General features: G+C 36.2%; 1 protein-coding gene across 1 annotated transcript; it reads right to left on the bottom strand.

Annotated features, from left to right (window-relative positions):
• Nucleotides 1-831: 831 nt before the first annotated feature.
• Nucleotides 832-19,886, bottom strand: LOC149409639 (transmembrane channel-like protein 7). Its single transcript, XM_089649721.1, has 4 exons — nt 19,438-19,886; nt 16,593-16,700; nt 9,125-9,225; nt 832-3,642 (listed from the first exon to the last, which is right to left on the bottom strand). The coding sequence occupies exons 1-4, from the start codon at nt 19,598-19,600 to the stop codon at nt 1,486-1,488; spliced, it is 2,529 nt and encodes an 842-aa protein (XP_089505847.1). The 5' UTR covers nt 19,601-19,886; the 3' UTR covers nt 832-1,485.
• Nucleotides 19,887-20,849: the final 963 nt, after the last annotated feature.

Genomic DNA, 20,849 nt, shown 5'->3' with positions numbered 1-20,849 from the left:
GCCAAATGTAAATTCGGTTTTGACATTTGTGAAGTAAACAAACGCAGAATACAAATCATCAACATGAATCGGTTTACTCCGCAAGAACTCGGATTAACAAGCAGTACCAAAGTTAATCATTAAAAAAAAAATTACAGCAAAAGAATATCGGGTGATTACTTTTGTCCCACCCTGTATATATAAAATCCAATGAAAAGACGTTTCATATGGGTTCAGTTACTTAGGTTTTTAAGGCTTTGCTAAAAATGCCCATTACAAACCTGCAGAGCGAAAAATAGGACACATCCACATGATGGAGCAATATTGTTGACTTATAGTATAATACGTAATAAATAGATTATTTAAAATAATACTGATTAGTGTATAGCTTAGTAAATGCGGACATTTTGGTCTAGTGTAGTATAATTGTTACAGCCACTGAATAAATAAATAAATCTAGAGTTGGGATCTATCTAGACCGATTTAAAAAAAAAAGTCAGTTTATTCCACAGGGATGTACGAGCATCCGATACTCGACGATTTCAAGTAACTAGGCGACTAGCGTCATACATTTGAGTGGTGGTTTGTAAATAGGCACACGTTGCCAACGTATTGTGAACTCGTCAGTGATGACAATCTCCAACGACCAGCTGTGCGAGGTTGTTCCAAAGCATGTTGTCAAAACATTAAACATGAGATCAATGATGGGAACAAAACAGTCAACTGTTTGGTTGTGACTGAGGTCTCTGAAAGCATTCTAGATTTGATGTTTTGAAAATTTAACAACAATTGGTGGTGATGCGGGTCTCGTGTTTCAGTAGCGACGTATACGGATGTATGCGACAAGTTGTTTGCGATATGAGTACTCAATATGCATACAGGATACTTGCGTATCCCCAATAAGGTAATTTTATTTAGAAAGTAACTGAAGTTTCCGGTGTTGCCCAGGGTTTACGCAGAGACCTTCTTGTTTTGAAGATCAAACCTCTAAATATAACCATAAATTTGAATTTACGGTTATATTTAGTATCAAATCCACGCCGCCTGGTGGATTGGAAATGATTATCGGATACTTGAGAATCGCTGTGGATCAAGGGCCAAACCACAAACCACAGACAGGTCGATAAAGTTGATAATCTATGAAAATGTTTGATCAATTTCATCATGTGGTTGCCGCACAGCGTAGGGATTATTAACGTTACACAATATGGATTATCTGCCTAAAAAAATGTACAAAAATGGCAGAATTTTTGTGGTCTACGACAAAAAATTGAGCACTTTTTGCAGCAGTCTAAATCAAAATAGGTTGAGCTTTAATACAGAGATATTATAATAGAATGATATATGCATGTAAGGTTAGGTTAGGTTTCAATTAAATATTATAAGTGAGATGTTAATAAAATTAAATGACTGATTAAACATAATATGTATAGTTTTTGTAGATCTCATGAATAATTGCTGTACTTAAATTTAAATAAAATAAATAATAACACGTCATGGAGTCAATTATTCCGCAAATCGACTAGAATCGTCATCTTCCACGCTGGTCGCGTGTGCGTGATGCTGACGCGCGCGCTCGTTGCGCTTCTGCTGTTGCCGGATGAACGCAGACAGCCGATTGAGCAAAAACTGCTTATCGTGGCCTTCCAAGACCAACTGGCTTTTCAGCACGGTAACCATGTGCCTATTCGCGTCCGTGACTGCCCAGTAATAGTACAAAAGCAGGATTAAAACAATAAAAGCGGGGATCGCGAAAACTGACGTACCGATTAAAAAGACGACCGTGCGCAAAAACTGCGGGAATTGCTGAAACGTTATGATAATCTCATCCCAGACTGTCGCCAAGACTTTGAAAGGTCCGCACCCCTTCGACGGAGAGATCTCAGCGACTGCGTAACCAACGGGAACAATCGCAATGCAGAAACTAATTAATAACACAAGCATGAAGAGGGAGTTAGATCGAGATGCCCTGTAAACTGTAGAAGCCGGTTTCGAGTTCACCAAACAAGCAAACTTCTTTAAATAGAACGTGAAGAAACATAACACGGTTGCGATCAGCGGTAGCATCGGACAATAAAAAGCTCCGAGCCAGCATAATGTTTGAGTGTAAACCACGTCTAAAACGTGCTTCGGAAGATCGAATTCTTGCTCGCCAATCATGCGAATGAACTTGCTCTCTGTATGTCTCGCTAACAGCGAACGTGGAAAGTTTAAAAGGAACGTCACAATGAATTGCACCGCGAAATCCGCAATCAGTAGTTTGTACAATTGTTGTCCTACGTACGTCTCCCAACATTGCAATTGCTCGGGATCTGTACAAGTATCAGCTACTATACGATTGTTGATCAAAATGTACAGCTGGCTTAACAGAACGCCTAAGGAAGCGAGACGCAAAAATACCGTGCGAAATATAGTCAGTTTCACAACAAACCCCGGACTGTAATACTCGAAACGGATCAGATATTGAAATATCATCGGCACAATGATATTGAGTAACACAATACATAAAGAAGGAAGATATTGCAACACGAATATACGTATTTCGCTCAACGTGTCTAATTCCACGTCCGCTTTATTCTCAAGCAACATTTTAACACCTAACGAAGATGGATGCACTCCCAACGGATCCGCTTTGAAATCGAGCTGAGACAGTTTATATTCACTGTCTGTATAGTTGACGACGGTAATCAAATCCATCAAATACGACTCACGGTGCTTCGTTAAATCGGTATCATTCACCAATTGCTCGGCAGAAGCGAATGAGTTTAATTCAGATACCGAGAAATTAAACGCTTTGAAAATGAGGAAGCCTCCAACGATCAGAATCGTCACAACGACGATATTAATGAGGACTCGTACAAAGATCAATTTTATCTGTTCTTCTTTGGACCTGCTCTGACGTTCTTCTTCCAACCGTTCTTCTTCGAGACACCCTTTCATCTCGTTATAGAGAGCTTTATTTTTTATATTCGCTGATTTTTCATTATGAATGCAAAAGTCCCACCCGCCAAATATAAGATTGCAGTATTGATAGAATTGTCCTTCACCTTCGACGAGGCGCTCTTTAAACCCTTTCGCCGCTGATTTGACTATAGCAATCAACGATAGTAAGAAATACGCAATCGGGATTAATATGTAAGCCAGCGGAAGATTGTAATACATTTTGGTTCCTGTATCGTCGGTGAAAAACGTCGCGTTGTGATCGTTCCCGCCGACATAATACGTGAAGATTTTATGTGAATACATCCCATAAAAAAGGTAGGTTTTCTCCATCCATCCAGTTCCTTGAATGATGTGCAAAACGGAGGTGTCCTCGTTGGCCGTGTTGTTGAGATAGTTTTCCGAGCAGCATTCCGTGGAGTTTGGACTATCGTTGATGTCGCACTGCTCAAATTCGGTGTAACCTTGGAATATGATGCTTGGAAGTATAACGAAGATGAAGATCAATGCGGAAATGGCGAGGTTCAGGTACAGGAGCCATTTGATCAGGAGGAAGTAGGCCACGACTCCAGTGCCGAAGTTCCCCTCGATAGTCTTGAAGGAGTACTTCCAGAGTTGGAGTTTGCCGATGGTTTCCTTAACGCGCGCCCTGGTGCCCTGCCAGGCTTTTCGCCGCTTCCATTTGAGCTGGTCAAAGCCTTGCAGACGCAGTTTTGTCGCACTCTGAAACAGACGGTGAAGGATGAATTAATACTGATATTATCTGATTTTGATATGATTTTAGATTTTCACGGCCAAAAGTATTCTGCCATCATAAGTAAAAAGGCAGCTGGAATATTTCATTCACATTCTGATAAACTTTTTATTATAATAGGTTGATAAAATTCAAAGTCTCGTATATCAGAATGTGACCATTGAAAATTTCCAGCTGCCCTTTTGCTTAAGACGACAAGTATTACTGTCGATTTATTTTTGGGTTATTATGCCGGTACCTACTGATGGCTAAACCAAAACTAAATGTTAAATTATTCCGGCCCTAAGAGGATTGGAGCGCATAACATGGTATCTCTTCTACATACATAAAGACACTTCACCACATCTGTTCTGATGATGGAAACAGTAACGCTGTTCGAAACTTTGGCTAAAGAAGGAGGAAGCGCAACAAAGCATAATATATTATTTTAATGTGAATAGAGTCACAAGAGTCCCAACTGCTCCCAACCGTTTGAAATCAGTGAGGCTGTGGTATCCGCAATCGGGTACGTTGTGAGGCTGAAGGTATTAAGTACAATGAGATGGGAAAAAGGAAGGTTACCTGGCTATTCAGATCTGGTAACCAAATATGGCCAAAGCCATTTTGTTACGATTATACGATGGTGTTGTTTTACCAGAGCGATACTGAATATATGATACGGCATCTGCGGTGGAGGGGTGAGGCTCCCAATTAGCAATCCTGAGGTCCCGGGTTCAAATCCCGGCATACGCAAATAATTAGTGTTATTACTCAATTAATTAATTAAAAATAATATGTAGTATATTAGTTCGCAAAGGATATAAATCTGTTAGAGAGAGTACAGAGACGTTTCACTAAAATACCAAGAGCTCTGAAAGATCTACGATACGAAGATAGACTCAAGGAACTAAGATTACCAACCTTACAAGAAAGAAGAGAAAGGGGTGACTTGATCGAGACTTTCAAAATTTTATCTGGACATTACAGTTGCCCTAGCATCCAAGAAATCTTCACTACTAATAAAAATATAAATCTCTGTGGACACTCAAAAAAAATTACCAAAACGCCTTTTGCATCTAATCCTAGAAAACACTTCCTTGCAAATAGAGTAGTGGATGCTTGGTACAAACTCCCACAACATGTCATCGATGCAACAAATATAAATCAATTCAAAGCTCTATTGGATTCACATTTGGAGAGAAGAAAGGACTTAGTTCAAACTTAAAACAACTCAATTACTGGCAAACTTGTTGTCAAATCAGATATGAGCGCATCAGCAGAATGCTGCCTGCTCATTACATAATAATAATAATAATATTGCGGCACTTTCCAGAGTGGAAGATGCTCTCAGTATCGCTCTAATGTAAGACCGTCTTTCAGAATTGATACATCGCTTTAAATGGCTTTAGCAGAGTTCGGTGACCAGATCACCATCTCCTTCCCCTCCCCACCACTTTCAGTTTCAAAACATAATCCGATTGGGAAGACGATTGGTAGCATTTAGGATTCTTGTGCGGTATTCACACAAAAAAAAAAAATCTACTAATTATTGTATGTCATTGAAGTAGATTTTGGACACCTCAAAAACATCCGCTTTAAAACCAACACTCTAACTCTTCCCTTGTGGGGCCTTCACGGAACCAAAGGGGATTGGAGACGAGAGACAAGACCTGGGAAGACACATTGTGGAGCCAGAAAATATTTATTTATTTATTTACACCCTTTTTTGGGGCTTTTACATGAGAATATTAAGAAATATACATTATTTATGGCACATAACTGAATTGCTTCATTAACAACATTTTATATTTGTTTAACCTTTTGAACGCGTTAATTTGCTCCGTTTTATCTATACCCGTACGCGGTACATATTTTCAAATACCTATGCATGCAATTAAATGTCAAATTATAGCATTCTGGCATGATTTATTGGACCATATAGACAGAACAGATTATTCTCCACAATATGAAAACAAATCCTCGTGTGTCAACACTCTTAGATGTTTATAAAAACAAAAACATAAAATTTCACACAAAGACGTACCGTATCTTTTGAATGTGGTCCCGCCATTCACTCGGCGTCATAAATAAACCACTCTCGGTGTGTGTGTACTTAGGCCACTGTGTTTATAGACACAAGTGGGACACCATGATCACTTATCATTCTTAGTTATGAAAAGTTGTGAATGACAAACTAGTACTAACGCCATCCGTTGACAAAAATGTAAACTAAAGGACTAAAAGGCGCGAAGAGGCGCACTTGGTTATCGATCTTTTTTTATGAAATACAATTTTATTTTTGAGAAATTCTTGTAGATGTCAGCATCGTGATAGTTCTACAAATGTCCAAGTGAGCAAGAAATACATTTATGACGAAAGAGAGCGGGAATATTGGCCGTCAAAGTTTCCGTATTAACTGTTGATACAGCCGCGTGCGAGTATAGACTTTTTGCCGTAACAACAGTTGATACGGCCGCGTGCAAAGAGTTAAACATAAATTGAAGATGTCCACTGACTTGGTATAATTGTTTCCCTCCATTTGTATTCTGGGCAAAGAGGAATACATATGAGTCGTGTAATTTCTATACCCGCTATATCAACTTTCATTGATTTGGAGAAAACCGCAAAAAACTGTCACATCTCTAGCGTATATAAATAATTGCATTACAATTTTTTATATAATGAATTGGAGTAATAAAATTTCGAAAAGCATTTATTTTTCTATATATGTGTAGCAATAATTAAGTAATTTCGATAAATAAAATGGATAAAGCGGATTTTGATACTCACTTCGTGATATAGAGGCTTTTGAAAGTCAACTGAGCCGACATGGCGGGTTTAGAAACACACGCGTAGATCATTTTGACACACGAGCGTGGCGTCAGAGCGGCGGCCATATTGTATTTTGGCAAAATAACTGCTTGTGATTGGTTGAATCCGATATAGCGCGCTTTGATAGTAACTTTCTGTATGATATAGCGGATTTGGTTTCTCACTCGCAGTTTTAACATGATTTTTGGTCGTGATAAGGAGGGTTTTGAAACTCAATTTTAGGCTCCTCTTGTTGCTCGCAAAAATGTGAACAAGATGTCATACTCAGATCATTTTGTCAAAAAATCGGATATAGCGGGTATAGAAATTATAGGATTCATATGGTAGTTAGTCCCAGAATTTCTGCACTGAAATAAATCCTGACTTCTAGTATTACATTGTGGAATCCGAAAGCTTATCAATTCTAGCAATACTGAACTATCAACTTAATCCTTTAAAATTTTATATAGAAATACCAAGTCAGTGAAAATTCTTCTGTCTGACAATTTGAGGAAATTCATATAATTTAACAGAGTGTTGTAGTTCAACATAATTGCTGGAATACCCGTTTTAAAATTTATAAAACGTAAGAATTTGCTTTGTATTCTTTCAAGAGCTTTCAACATAGCCACATATCCAATAACAACCCTGGTGAACTTTATTAAAGGGACTGGGTTGTTGCTAAAGGATTGAGGTAAAATGGGAGATAGCAATGGGCCTATGGCCTAAGTGCTCACGGGAACTACATGTAAACCGTCTTCGCTCTGTAAATAAATAACACTCTACACAATATGGAGGCGTAGATTGGAATATTAGACTATTACACACTAAAACAGGTGCAAGTACGGCATCACTGTGTCGATAAAATGCTTTGTTTATATTAACTGCGTCCAAAAACAACAACATGGCTATATTTATGAACAGTTAACACGCTAAAGTGTTCATTGGGTTACGTTTGAATCAGCGATTTGCACACAATTCGAAATTAAAATAGTCCCAGAGCGAGGTCTTACATACGTCATAGATGATTGTCTTACTCTTTCTAAAATGTCTTGTATGAAAACGAAAAAGACACAGGATACTAGAACTGTGAGGTTATGTCAACCTCTCTCTGGGATTACTATAACATTTTATTTTTATATATATATTCAGGGTGTATCGGCACGTACCCGACAAACTTTAACCAGCTATTCCTTAACACATTTGGAGTAAAAAATGTTATGGGCACTTTGCTGTCCGGTAACATTTTTTTTTAATAAAAAAATTACTATTCATATTTTCACCACATGTCACCAATGTTTTATCCTTTGTCAAAGTTTGAAAACCCGTCTGGCAATATTTTGTTCGAGTTTCGTTGAATAATGTACGTACGTACCTACGTTGGCGCGCTTTTACAATCACAACGAAATGGCACGGCACCATTCGTCTCATTTTTAACTATTATTATTTAGTGAGTACGAAAGAGCGAGGACACTTTTTGACACACTTGCTAATAACAGCTGTTGAACACGAGAAACAATGCAAATGACAGTGACGGAGTGTGGATTTTTTTATTTATTTTTGTTTTTAATGGAAAAAAAATGTTACCGGACAGCAAAGCGCCCATAACATTTTTTACTCCAAATGTGCTGAGGAATAGCTGGTTAAAGTTTGTCGGGTACTTGCCGATACACCCTGTATAAAGAGTGAGAACCATGTATAAAGAGTAAGAGTAAAACCATGTATGATCATGTGAGGAATGTGGAGATCCGCAAAGAGTGCGAGGCTGATGTAAGCGTAATGAGTAAGATCAAGAAAGGGACGCTTAGATGGTTTGGGCATGTAGAGCGAATGAGCGAAGAAAGGAGTGTAAGGAGAATATACGATGAAAATGTGAATGGTAGCAGAAGTCGGGGACGCCCGAGTAAGACATGGCACGACCAAGTGAATCAGATACTTAAGTCGGGCAATGTCAAGAGTCAGAATAATAGAAGAGTATGTATGAATGTGAATGAGGCAAGGAGTGTGTGCCAAGACCGAGTTGTTTGGTGGTCCGTCCTCTCTGCCTACCCCTGCGGGGAAGTGTCTGTGGCAGGCGGAGTCAATTTGATTTTTATGCAAATCAACAGTTTTATTCCGAGAGTGATGAAATTTTGCACACTTGACCTTCAAAACAAGAGGAACGTAGAGTTGAGGTTTCGAAAAACCATACCCATCCCCTTTTCACACCCCTTTAAGCAGAATTTTGATACTTCTTGATGAAATTTTGCACACTCGGCGATCAACATAAGAGGAAAATTACTGTCTATATCTGATTTAAAAAAAACTCAGAGTAAAGCTCGTGCAAGGCCTGGGACTTTAGCTAGTTGCTAAATAAAACATCAAATCGTAATTGGGGGTCTTGGTCACGTACTAAAATTGCCAGAAAATCAAATTATTGAAAATATTTTAAAAATAAATTAAAATGAAAATATTGAGTGCTATTCTAGAGGGAAGAAATCCAGTAGCAGCTCCAAACAAAGTTGGGAGACACAACTCCATAGGCTGTGCAAGGAGATACTCGGCCTGCTATGGTCGGAGGCCGCTGAATTAGCACAGGACAAGGACGCCTGGTGGCGCTGTGTCGAGGCAAAGGGTCCACGACACGGGGAAAAAGATGAGATGAAATCAAGAATATAATACCTGTAATTGTGCTTTGAGTTCCCTCTTTTGGGCCATTGGCACCGGCATGGCTTTGATCTGCATAATCTCCTCCCAAGTGCTCTCCTCATTGGAAAGATTCTCTGTAAAATAAAAATAAAAGAAACAATTTTATTTCATTCGTAACACTGCAAATTGTTTTCTTTTATATGAGTCGTTTAGAATAAAAGGCAGAACTATCCAGAATCGATCGAAATCTAACAGTTCTGCATTTGATTCCATCTTTGATACCAAACACGATTTTCAAATCATTTTTAATACCACAGATATACGATGATTTAGATAACAAATTTGTTGCGAAGGTTGAAGATGTGTTCGGTGTTGAAAGTAAACCATGTAATATTTTATAATAGATTTATTACAGCAAGGATTATTTAAGTAATCGCGGCGCGAAGGGAGTAAGTTAATTTGATTAGCGCGTGGTAGACTGACTGAATACCTTCCCGCTGTTGCTTATATAAGGTGTCAATACCATTCAAGTTGCACCTGAGAACGTTCCCGAACATTCTAGTTGCTGTGGCTACAAATATTGCCACCCGTAACGCTGAGCAACGGCCGAAATTTCCAGTAGGTTCTATGACGGCCTAGGTACCATAAAGCTTGGCACTGTGTACTAAGTAGTACTTGACACTGTCTGACTCGAGTAGTGGCGTACCTAAATAATAATATGGCATATTTAGTTTATTTTGTCAATTTTTTGGATAGTTCTGCCTTTGATTCTACCCAAAAATGCATTGTATTATTTAATTTATAAAAACAGTTATTTATAAACAAGTGTGAAATTATTATTACATGTGACAGTGTTTCGACATCTGAAGACATTATCAAGCTGTGGTGGGGCCACGTGCAGACTATCTATCTATTTATATTAGTTCTATATAATTACTTGTAATGAAAAACAAATTGCTTTTAATTTAATGACAAGAGCGGAACACCCATTCTCAATTAGTGGTAGCTTCATGAGAATGGGTCACTGTTATATTGAAATAAGGTACCTGAGTAACCACTAATCCACCACCCCAAAAATCGGATAAGTGTCCAATTAGTAAAAGCGGCAGATTACAGTGCATACATAAAAAATGCTAAAAATTAAAAAAAAAACAACTATTCCGTAAAAACAAAAAAAACACTGTTAACCTTTCTTTCGTAAAATTTTACATTTTGTGGTTTAAAGTTAAGGTGTCGTGTTTACGCATGTGAGAAGATAGCATTTTATAAACTTATTCAGACAAAAGAATGTGGTGGACTAAACAAACAGAAACACATACGACAGTTGCTAGAATACACAGAGAACCAACCGAAATGTCGTAAAACAACATTAACTCTTTGCACGCGGCCGTATCAACTGTTGTTACGGCAAAAAGTCTATACTCACACGCGGCCGTATCAACAGTTGATACGGAAACTTTGACGGCCGATATTCCAGCGCTCTTTCGTCATAAATGTATTTCTTGCTCACTTGGACATTCGTAGAACTATCACGATGCTGACATCTACAAGAATTTCTCAAAAATAAAATTGTATTTCATAAAAAAAGATTGATAATCAAGTGCGCCTCTTCGCGCCTTTTAGTTATTTAGTTTACATTTTTGTCAACGGATGGCGTTAGTACTAGTATGTCATTCACAACTATTCATAACTAAAAATGATAAGTGATCATGGTGTCCCACTTGTGTCTATCAACGCAGTGGCCTAAGTACACACACGCCGAGTGAATGGCAGGACCACATTCAAAAGATACGCTACGTCTTTGTGTGAAATTTTATGTTTTTGTTTTTATAAACATCTAAGAGTGTTGACAAACGAGGATTTGTTATCATATTGTGGAGAATAATCTGTTCTGTCTATATAGTCCAATAAATCATGTCAGAATGCTATAATTTGACATTTAATTGCGTGCATAGGTATTTGAAAATATGTACCGCGTACGGGTATAGATAAAACGGAGCAAATTAACGCGTTCAAAAGGTTAATGAACCCCAGTGAGTGGTAAAATGGTCAGTTCTAGCAGGTGGCTGTAGTAACTGAGTCATCGTGTACATCATTGGTGTACTTGACTTGGCGTTCAAGTCTAAGCACCCGGCGCACTACTGAATTTGACATACGAATACCGGCGAATCATAGAGCTTGATTTTTGTGCTTTCAACTAGTAAAACTAATCGTGGAGGGAACAGGGGCCGGGGTCTGTTTACAGGGTTCCAAGAGGGAACTTAGTATACCTCTAGGAACACATTGCATTGTATTTCAAGCGGAGATGGAGGCCATCTTAGCTTGCGCACAGGATAACATATGTATCGGGTACAGGAATAAGAACATAGGCATATGCCCTGATAGCCAGGCAGCTCTAATGGCACTGGAAAGTAACCGATGCGACTCCAGACTGGTTATGGGATGCAAAACCATTCTTGAAGAACTTGCTACCATCAATAGAATAACCGTGATCTGGGTACCAGGACATAAAGAAATTGAGGGCAATGAGCGGAATCGAGGGCAATGAGGATCCGAGCCGGTCGTAGGAGTGGCAGTGACATCAAAATACATATTGAAAGGTGGGTCAAATCCCGGCACTGGGAGGAATGGAAAAGGGCACGCGGAATGAGGCAATCCAAAGTACTCGTAAACGGACCAGACCCAAGGCGAACCAGACAACTACTCAACATGGACAGAAACTCACTGAGGGAACTGGTAGGACTACTAAGAGGACACATGCAGTTGTTGGGAGTTTTAAACACCAACAGATGCAGGAAATGTGAAGAGGATGAAGAGACTCCAATCCACCTTTGGTGCCAATGTCCCGCTCTGTTGGGAACAAGGCTCAGATACCTGGGAAGACACATTATAGAACCAGAAGACATAGCCACATTTCTAATGACAACCCTGGTGAACTTTATTAAAGGGACCGGATTACTGTTAAAGGAATGAGGTTAAATGGGAGAGAGCACAACGGGCTTATAGCCTATGTTTTTTTTTTTTTTTTTTGTAATTATTTTTTATTTTTAATAATGTGTTTACATGGTACATAATTCATTTTACATCTTGGGTCTTTTTACTACTCTTCCATTGAAAGCATTTGCTTGTGTATGGAAGGGGAGTGTACATAAATGTTGTTGTTAGTTAGTACTTAAATAATTCATTGTACATAAATGTACGTTTGCTGTAGTATTTTTTTTTGATAGTAGTGAAGGATAATATATTAATATAATAAATTTAAAAAAAGAAAGGAAGTTATAGAAAACAAAAGGATATTTGTGAGATTAATTAAGTGACAGAAGTTTTTTTTTTTTCAGAATATTTTTAAAGTGTCTCTTGACAGAGAGCAGTATTTGGGTTTTATCATTAATGCTTCTGATTTCTTCTGGTAGACAATTGAAAAAAGTTCTTCCCTGGTAAGTATAATGATGTTGTGCAAAAGACGTATTTAGTTTTGGGCATAGAAAAACATGTCTAAGTCGCGTTCTGTTTTCATTTAAAAATTGATATTTATCTTTTTCTTTTATAATTTGGATTAATGAGTTTTTAATATATAGGTCTTTAAATGTAGGTACTTGAAATTCTTCAAACAGGCGTTCTGTTGGGTAGTCAAAGGATTTTTTTAATATAATTTTAATAATTGTTCTTTGTATAATTTCAATTGGAAGAAGGTTACATTTATACGCGGATCCCCAACTAATAATAGCGTATTGTAAAGTGGATTGAACTAAGGCATAGTAAATTAAATATAGATTTTTTATCGACAGAAAGTTTCTAATTCTTAAAAATATATATATATTAATTTTCTAATTTTGTTTACTACTTGACATATTTGTTCCTTCCATTTCAGATTTTTATCAATAATTACTCCTAGATATTTAATTTTATTTGTTGTTTTTAGTACTGTACAGTTTGATTTGCAATAGTTTTGGCTGTGAATTTTAGTATTATTATGTATGACAATGTTAAAATTTTTAGGAGTATCATTTGTATGGATTGCAAATGGAATTACAAATGTCTTTTCATTATTAAGTGACAGTAAGTTAGTGTCGAAAAAATTCTTGAGCGTGTTGATGTCTTCTGTGGCCTTTAATTCTACTTTTTCCCAAGTCTTATCACTTATTATTAATACTGTGTCATCGGCCTATGACGTAATTTGACCATGTAAAGGTTGAAAAAAAATATCGTTTACATATATAGTAAATAGAATTGGTCCAAGCACTGTACCTTGGGGGATTCCAAAGCTTGTAATCTCTTGATCACTATTAACACGATTGATTTTTACTACTTGAGGACGGTTTTTTAAGTAGTCGGTGATCTATTTAATCGCGTTGCCTTTTATGCTGATATTATTCAATTTTTTTAATAGCATCTCATGGGATATGCTATCGAATGCCTTTCTAAGGTCAATAAATATACCCGCACATTTTTTACCTTTATCTAATGATTCGTAAATGTATGAAGTTACGTTAGCAATAGCATCTTGTGTGCTGAGTGATTTTATAAAGCCAAACTGGTTTTTGTGTAATATTTTATTATTATCTAGAAAATTTAACAATTGTTTTTTTACTATTTTTTCAAAGATCTTTCCTATATTAGAAATTAGACATATTGGGTGATAATTCGTTGCTTGATGTGGATCTCCAGATTTGTAAATAGGTGAGATTATTGTGGTTTTGTAGTTCATTGGAAAAATTCCATTTGTTAAACTTAAGTTTATTAGATGAGTGATAGGTTTTTATTAAGTAAGGTTTCATAGTTTTTAACATGTGTGTCGCAATAGAATCAAAACCGGGAGACGAACCTCCTTTCATATTTTCTATTATTTTCGAGATTTCACATTCTGTTGTTGTTTCAAACATTGAAAGTATATTACGTTTCTGTATATTTTTATTTTTATGGTTTTCTTGGTTTGAAGGCTTATGAATATTTTTCGCAAGATTTTTCCCAACATTTGCAAAGAAGGAATTAAATATGTTTGAACATTGTTTAGGCTGTATATTGGCATCTATAATTTTTTTAAGATGTTCAATGTACTTAATGTTTTGTGTTTTTTTTGTATTTTCTACGGCGAAATTAACAGTTTTCCACATTTGTTTTTGGTTATGTGCTCACGGGACTTGACGTCAACTGTCTCCTATCAAAAAAAAAAAACAAAACTAATTGCGGTTAATAGTAGTTGTCTGATAATCGAACGGCAGATTACTGAAAGAGTATTGCATGTTAAACTCAAAAAATATTTCCACCATGAACATGTGTGGCTTTAAAATATTAATTCAAACCTTGAAAAATAAGACAAGATGCTTATCGTTTATTCCTTACTTATCAATAATTTATTGGTCAATAAGAAAAAAAGTGTTCAAACTCGAATGAAGCCGGGGTAATAAAAAGGTTTTAAATTATTAATAAAATATTGTAAATGTTGTTACAATCTCACATTCGACTTATCACTATCAGTTGTTTTAGCAATATTTTATTAAATTAAGTTAAGTTTTGTACATTAAAGTATGTATCAGCATCGACCTAAATAGACAGGGCGTGTGAATTTAAAAATTAACACCGGAATCAAAAATATTGGTTTAAGAAAACATTTATCAAAAAGAAAGTCTATTATCTAATAATAATAATATCTTTATATTTATAATCAGGTAGAAATGCTAAGATTTTTTTTCCATTGGAAAGCTCAAAGCTCAGAAATGCACAAAATAATTTGCAAGGCAGATAGAAACATTACACCTTTAAATTTATACGACGAGAATGCCAACATTTTTTTAAATCCCAACCAGGAATTATTAGATTCCTGGTCAAATAAAATTTTACACGCAAAACACTTCAATTATCTCAACCAAACGTATGTTGACAAATTTTCGTCAAACAAATGGTTAAGTATTGGAGAGTTGAGCGCAGAAATAGAAGGATTTATGCTTGCCATTCAGGATAGAGTCATTAATACTAAAAATTATAGAAAGCATATAATCAAAGATACAAATCAAATTGATGATTTATGTAAAAAATGTTTGGCTTTTCCGGAAACTATAGAACATATTATATCGGGATGTTCTATATTAGCACCGTCCGAGTATACATTTAGGCACAATCAAGTTTTAAAAATAATTCATCAAAGTTTGGTAACTAAACATAACTTGATTGACTGCCGTAATATATGTGATACCATATTATGAATACGAACCAAATTCATTTTTAGAAAACGAATTTTATAAAATATATTATGATAAAACTATACTAACAGACCGAACGATTGGTCATAATAGACCCGATATAGTTTTACATGACACAATTAAAAAATAACTTATATCATTGATGTCGCTATTCCAAATTCCTGTAATATTCAAAAATCTGTTAACGAAAAAATAAGAAAATACACAGATTTAGGAAATGAGATAAAAAGAATTTGGCATTCTCAGACGATAAAAATATTACCATTCGTTATTTCGGCTACTGGCATTATACCTAGCTCTCTCATTCAAAATTTAGGCGTATTAGATCTATCAAAAAATTTATATACAAAGATGCAAAAGTCGGTCATTTTGAATACATGTAGGATAACGAAAAGAGAGTTCTACCGAGCCGAACCCTCTGATATGAAAATATCTGGAGTCGGTGAATTATTTTCCCATTTGATCTCTGGTGAGTTGACGTGTTGTTCTTGTGTTGTTCTTGTATTGTTTTGTATTTATTTTGCTTATATAATGCACTTGCATAATTTTGATTGACTAGATAATCATTTGTGGAAAAGTGTGTGGAAGGGTTTAGTTTTTCCTATGGGGAAGATTTAACCAGGACATAAAATCGGAAAAGATAAAGTTAAGGATTCTCATTACCTGCCTCATTAGGCTAGCGGCTAGCTCGTGTTGAGGCAGTTATTTATAGATCTCTGATCGAAAGAAGCTTCGCTTTTTACTTTTTGTTGGTCAGTACAGAGCAAATTTGTCTTCCAGCAAGTTTGCCCCGACGCTCACTGAACCAGCTTTGTGAAGATCATTTTTCCAACACGAAATTGAGGCAGCTACCAATATTTTCGAAAGGGGCACTCGCAGAATTTATCACTAACAATTTAATCAGTTATGCGAACATAAAAAATAAAAAAAAAACCTTACAAGGCGGCGTATCCATAAAAGTAATAATTGATAAAAATCTTACATTTCTTTCTAGCAAAACAACTACATCATGCAATAAATTACGACAAAACTTTTACCATAAAATGAATGATCTTCGCTGGTTTCGTGTGCGTTTTTAAAAGCTTGTACAACAAGTTTACACCAAGTTGGGTTGTTAAGTTCATCTCTATATCATGTGACCTGATGCTTTTAGGCTCGCTATTGGCTGATAAATTAACAAATATTACACCAATTTAGAATGGTGCTCTTTCACCAGGACGATACTAAGAGAATCTTCCACTCCGGAACGTGCCACAAATATGCTATATTGTTTTAAATGAGAATAATATATAGTTAGTTACCAGAGAGATCCGGTAACATGGAGACAAGGACATCTCTTGACGCTGAAGTGCCTCTGGCCACGGTGGACTGTCTCCGTTCTGCCGCAGGTCTTATCCTCCGAATGATGGCTGCGGAAATAAAACAACAATTAATTAATCTCTAACTCTAATACAGTTCATAAAATAGGAGCATACATAGAATTACTACTACTGTAGTCAGGAAACATGACAAACGCGTGCCCAACATTTGTACATGGTTGACATTAGTCACATGAGAACAGGTCGCTTCTACGACTAGTTTGTAAGTTCAACAGCTCGGCTGTGGAACGATTTGTGGGCCTCTCTGTTTCCTCACTCCTGCAACATGTGTCTCTTCACAAAGAGAGGGCGCTGTGGGAGGAGATGGGAAAAGATATGTTGGGAAGCATGATGAATTGATTATTGATTATATTATGCATGTCACATGCTCTTGAGAAGTCATCGCATGATCTTACTTAGATTGTTAATACGCATTGATAAAATTAATGTGTTATTTCAATATAAGGATATTGAGAGTCCGTATAAAACAATGGTGGATCATGTACACAATACACATTTCATACAAAATAAAGGAATGAAAGTACCTGTGTTCCAAAACAAATATGGTAAAAGAACTCTTGAATACATAATACCTTTAATTTTTAACAAATTGCCATATGAATTAAAAGAAAATTGCTCCATTATTAAATTCTCTTTAATATTAAAATCATGGCTACTAAGGAGTAACCTCATGTATTAAGACTGTGATACACTGTTTTTCCACATAACATTTGCTGCGAGGCTATATTGACAACTCGTGAGCGTGTTGGAGCGCGTGAGTCTCTATGTTCCAGATGACTATCTTAGACAACGTCATCATAGATTATTCTATCTTCCTGCCTGCAGAACTAACCTGCCAATGGTTCTCCCGGTAGGGAGGAGTATATTGCTCCTGAACCAAATCTCCGAGATTGATATATTTGGTGTCAGTGAGGAGAGATTCAGAAGGGAAATTCTTCTGATTCTTGAAAGAGTCTCTCCACATTGACGAGATCTTTCACCACTGCCTGAATTTTTTTTAGAAATTCCACATTTCTTGAAATATCTTTTTTTATGTATAAATACTTGAAAAGAATCTTTTAAAAAAAATTTATATAACCTAATTTCTTATATGCATTAAACCCAAATTGGTAATTGTGTAAGAAATTAATAAATAAATATTATTATTATTATTATAACACTGTTTCTGTATTTTCAACTTTAAAGTATAACACAATTTTTTTTTTGGTTTTTGTAGATATGTATGTATTACTACGCTAAAGCGATGATGATTATTTCATTTATGTATTGTACTATTATTATATGTGCAACTAATCTCCTGCTGACAAGCTACTTGCAGTAGCTTAGCGGGTATAAATAACATTGTATGTAATTTTTATACAAATAAATAAAAAATAAAAAAATTTATGGATTAAAAGCAAGAGAAAGGAAGGTGAATGCAAGGCCGATGTAAGTGAGTAAGATTAAGAAAAGAGCACTTAGATGGTTTAGGCATGTAGAACGAATGAACGAAGAGAGGAGTGTAAGGAGAATATACAATGAATATAATAATAATAATAACATGGCATTTATATAGCGCAGTTTAGTGTCATTTCACTTCAAGTGCGCTTAACTACTCGTATAACAAACTTTAAAAAAATGGTAATTCAGTATTAATGGTTCTTAAAATTATTCCTACAGTGTGCCTTACCCAATACAGATCTAATATTATAACACTAAATACATGTTTATACAAAGTGATGACAAAACTTAGAATAACAATAACAGCAGGACAGGACAAAACACGAATATTAAAACTAAAACATAACATAAAACAGGAGGCAGTTTGTGCTCAGAAATGAGAATTTTCTGAGCAGACATTTTAAAAAGGTACAATAAGGAGACAACCAAAACCAAACAATTACCGGAAGTTTTAGAATATGGCTTATTGTAAAATATTGAAAAGAAGTTAAAATTTATAAATGGTAAGATTTTTTAAATAATTTTGTTTTTAAAGCCCGTTTAAATTCAGCCAAATTCTGGAGATTAGTAAGAACTGAGGGAAGTCTATTCCAGATGAGAGGGCCTGTTACACTAAAAGAACGATCATAGTAAACAGCTTGATTTGAATATATAATGAATTGTAGAACAAGTCAGGGATGCCCGACGAAGACACGGGATGATTGACTGAACCAAATACATACATTCAAGTAGAGCCATGTCAGAATAACAGAACAGTATCTATGTGACTATGTACGAATATGAATGAAGCAAGGACTGTGTGCCAAAACCTAGTTAGTTCAGAGGAAGCCATTATTACCGTTACAATCTCGGACCGTTACAGTGATGTAGCATAGATAATGAATGATAGATTGAACACAGGTAAGTCATCTAATAACATAACTTGATACTTATTGTATTACACCATTTAATCTGATCTATACAAATTAACATGACAATTAACTAAACATTACATCATTCTACGTGGAGGTAAATATAGAGAATAAGGCATCATACAATTCTGTATTGGCACATACTCCTTGCTTTATTCACAATACTCTCCTTACACTCCTTTCTTTGTACATCCACTCGACACATTCAAACCACCTGGCGCTAGTAAAAACCTCAAGGATGCTGTGTTATGTTTTAGCTTTTATCAGCGTCCTTGGCTCCTTGTCAAGTCGGCGCCAGGAGCGGACTGCTCCAATTGCGCCTGCTTAGGGTCGGCACTGATTGTATGCCTATGAAATGTTCACCAATCTCAAACTATATATTTATATATATACAGAACAAATAAGTAGAAACTTACTTCGATGATGTTTGCTGGGGAGTAGAGTGGCAATATTCTCTCCTCCACCTGGATAGCTCTCCTGGTAAAACTCTGCTCCTGCTTCCTCCCAACCTCCCCTCCGCACTCCCCCTCCGGAACTGTTCCCCGACCTCCCACCCTTGCTGTTATTACCTCCCGACATCTTCGGACGGTAAAAATCGACAAGTGAATCGATCTAAAGCGATAACTTCAAAAACACCATCGTCTGAAACACTAGCTTGAACAAATTTGTTCAAAACAGTATGAATATCACTTCAAAAATGTGTTTGCAAACACTTCACTTGGTAATTCACTTGAAAAATGTGTTTCTGTAGAAAACACTTCAAATTCGTTCAATACAGTTCCAAATTCACTTTTTAAATGTATTCCTGTAAAAAAAAACACTTCAAATTCGTTCGAAGCAGATTGTATCACTTCAAAAATGTCTTTGCAACACTTTATAAATCTGTAAAACCAACAACAACAAAAATAGTTAATTTAATGGAAGGTAATTTTTTGATTCACGTTTAATAGATATGACAATGTTATTTATAATGACGTTTGTATTCAATTATGTCTCAATTCACAATAAATAATTGTTACATTTTCGAAATGCTTGGTGGCGTTGATAAACAAGATAAGTAATTCCTATCATTTAGGATTAAGTGCTTTTATATCTCTGTTGGTTTATCTACCGATAAAACAATGGGATAATCTTTATATGCATGACTCATATAAATTCACAACAGATTAATAATGGGAAATGATTTTATCAAAACATCATTGACAAAGATAACATATTGTGGCGATGCTAGAGCATGAACAACTAAATATCACAATGTTTCTCCGCAGGGTTAGGCAGAGAAGACGGACAGCCTTGGTCCAAACAACTCGGTATTGGCACACGCTCGTTGCTTCAGTCACTTTCATACTCATACATACCCTTCTGTTATTCTGACTCTTGACATGACCCGACTGAAGTATCTGGTTCACTTGATCGTGCCATGTCTTGCTCGGGTGCACCCGACCTTTCTACCATTCACATTTGCAGCAAATATTCTCTTTACGCTCCTTTCTTCGTTCATTCGCTCTATATGCCTAAACCTTCTAAGCGTCCTTTGCTTAATCTTACTCATTACGATTTGATTTGTACAGCATTGAGTCTACTTTCATCCATCCTCTGCCAGTTCCAGATAAGAAGAGTCCCAATTGCTCCCAACTGTCCGGACCAAGCGGGACTATTGTATCCCCTTTTTGCGGTAAGCTGTGAGACTGAAGATAGTGGGAAAGATAAGGAAGGAGATAGGGAAGTGGAAGGTTGGGAAGTACCCGACTATTCAGATCTTGTCACAAGACACGCCATTTCAAGTAACGTTTTGATTCTGAATTGTTGTCTTTCACCGGAGTGATCA

This window comes from Hesperophylax consimilis, chromosome 30 (assembly GCF_061612785.1).
Source record: "Hesperophylax consimilis isolate HC1 chromosome 30, BYU_Hcon_1.0, whole genome shotgun sequence".
Taxonomy (NCBI): Eukaryota; Metazoa; Arthropoda; class Insecta; order Trichoptera; family Limnephilidae; genus Hesperophylax; species Hesperophylax consimilis.
This window is presented reverse-complemented; position numbering and strand designations above follow the sequence as displayed.

Coding starts and splice junctions, on each gene's coding strand:
- LOC149409639 (XM_089649721.1), bottom strand. CDS start 19,600: ATGTCGGGAGGTAATAACAGCAAGGGTGGGAGGTCGGGGAACAGTTCC. Junction 16,701..19,437: donor CCCCAGCAAACATCATCGAA/GTAAGTTTCTAC, acceptor TTATTTCCGCAG/CCATCATTCGGAGGATAAGA. Junction 3,643..9,124: donor AACTCAAAGCACAATTACAG/GTATTATATTCT, acceptor CGTCTGTTTCAG/AGTGCGACAAAACTGCGTCT.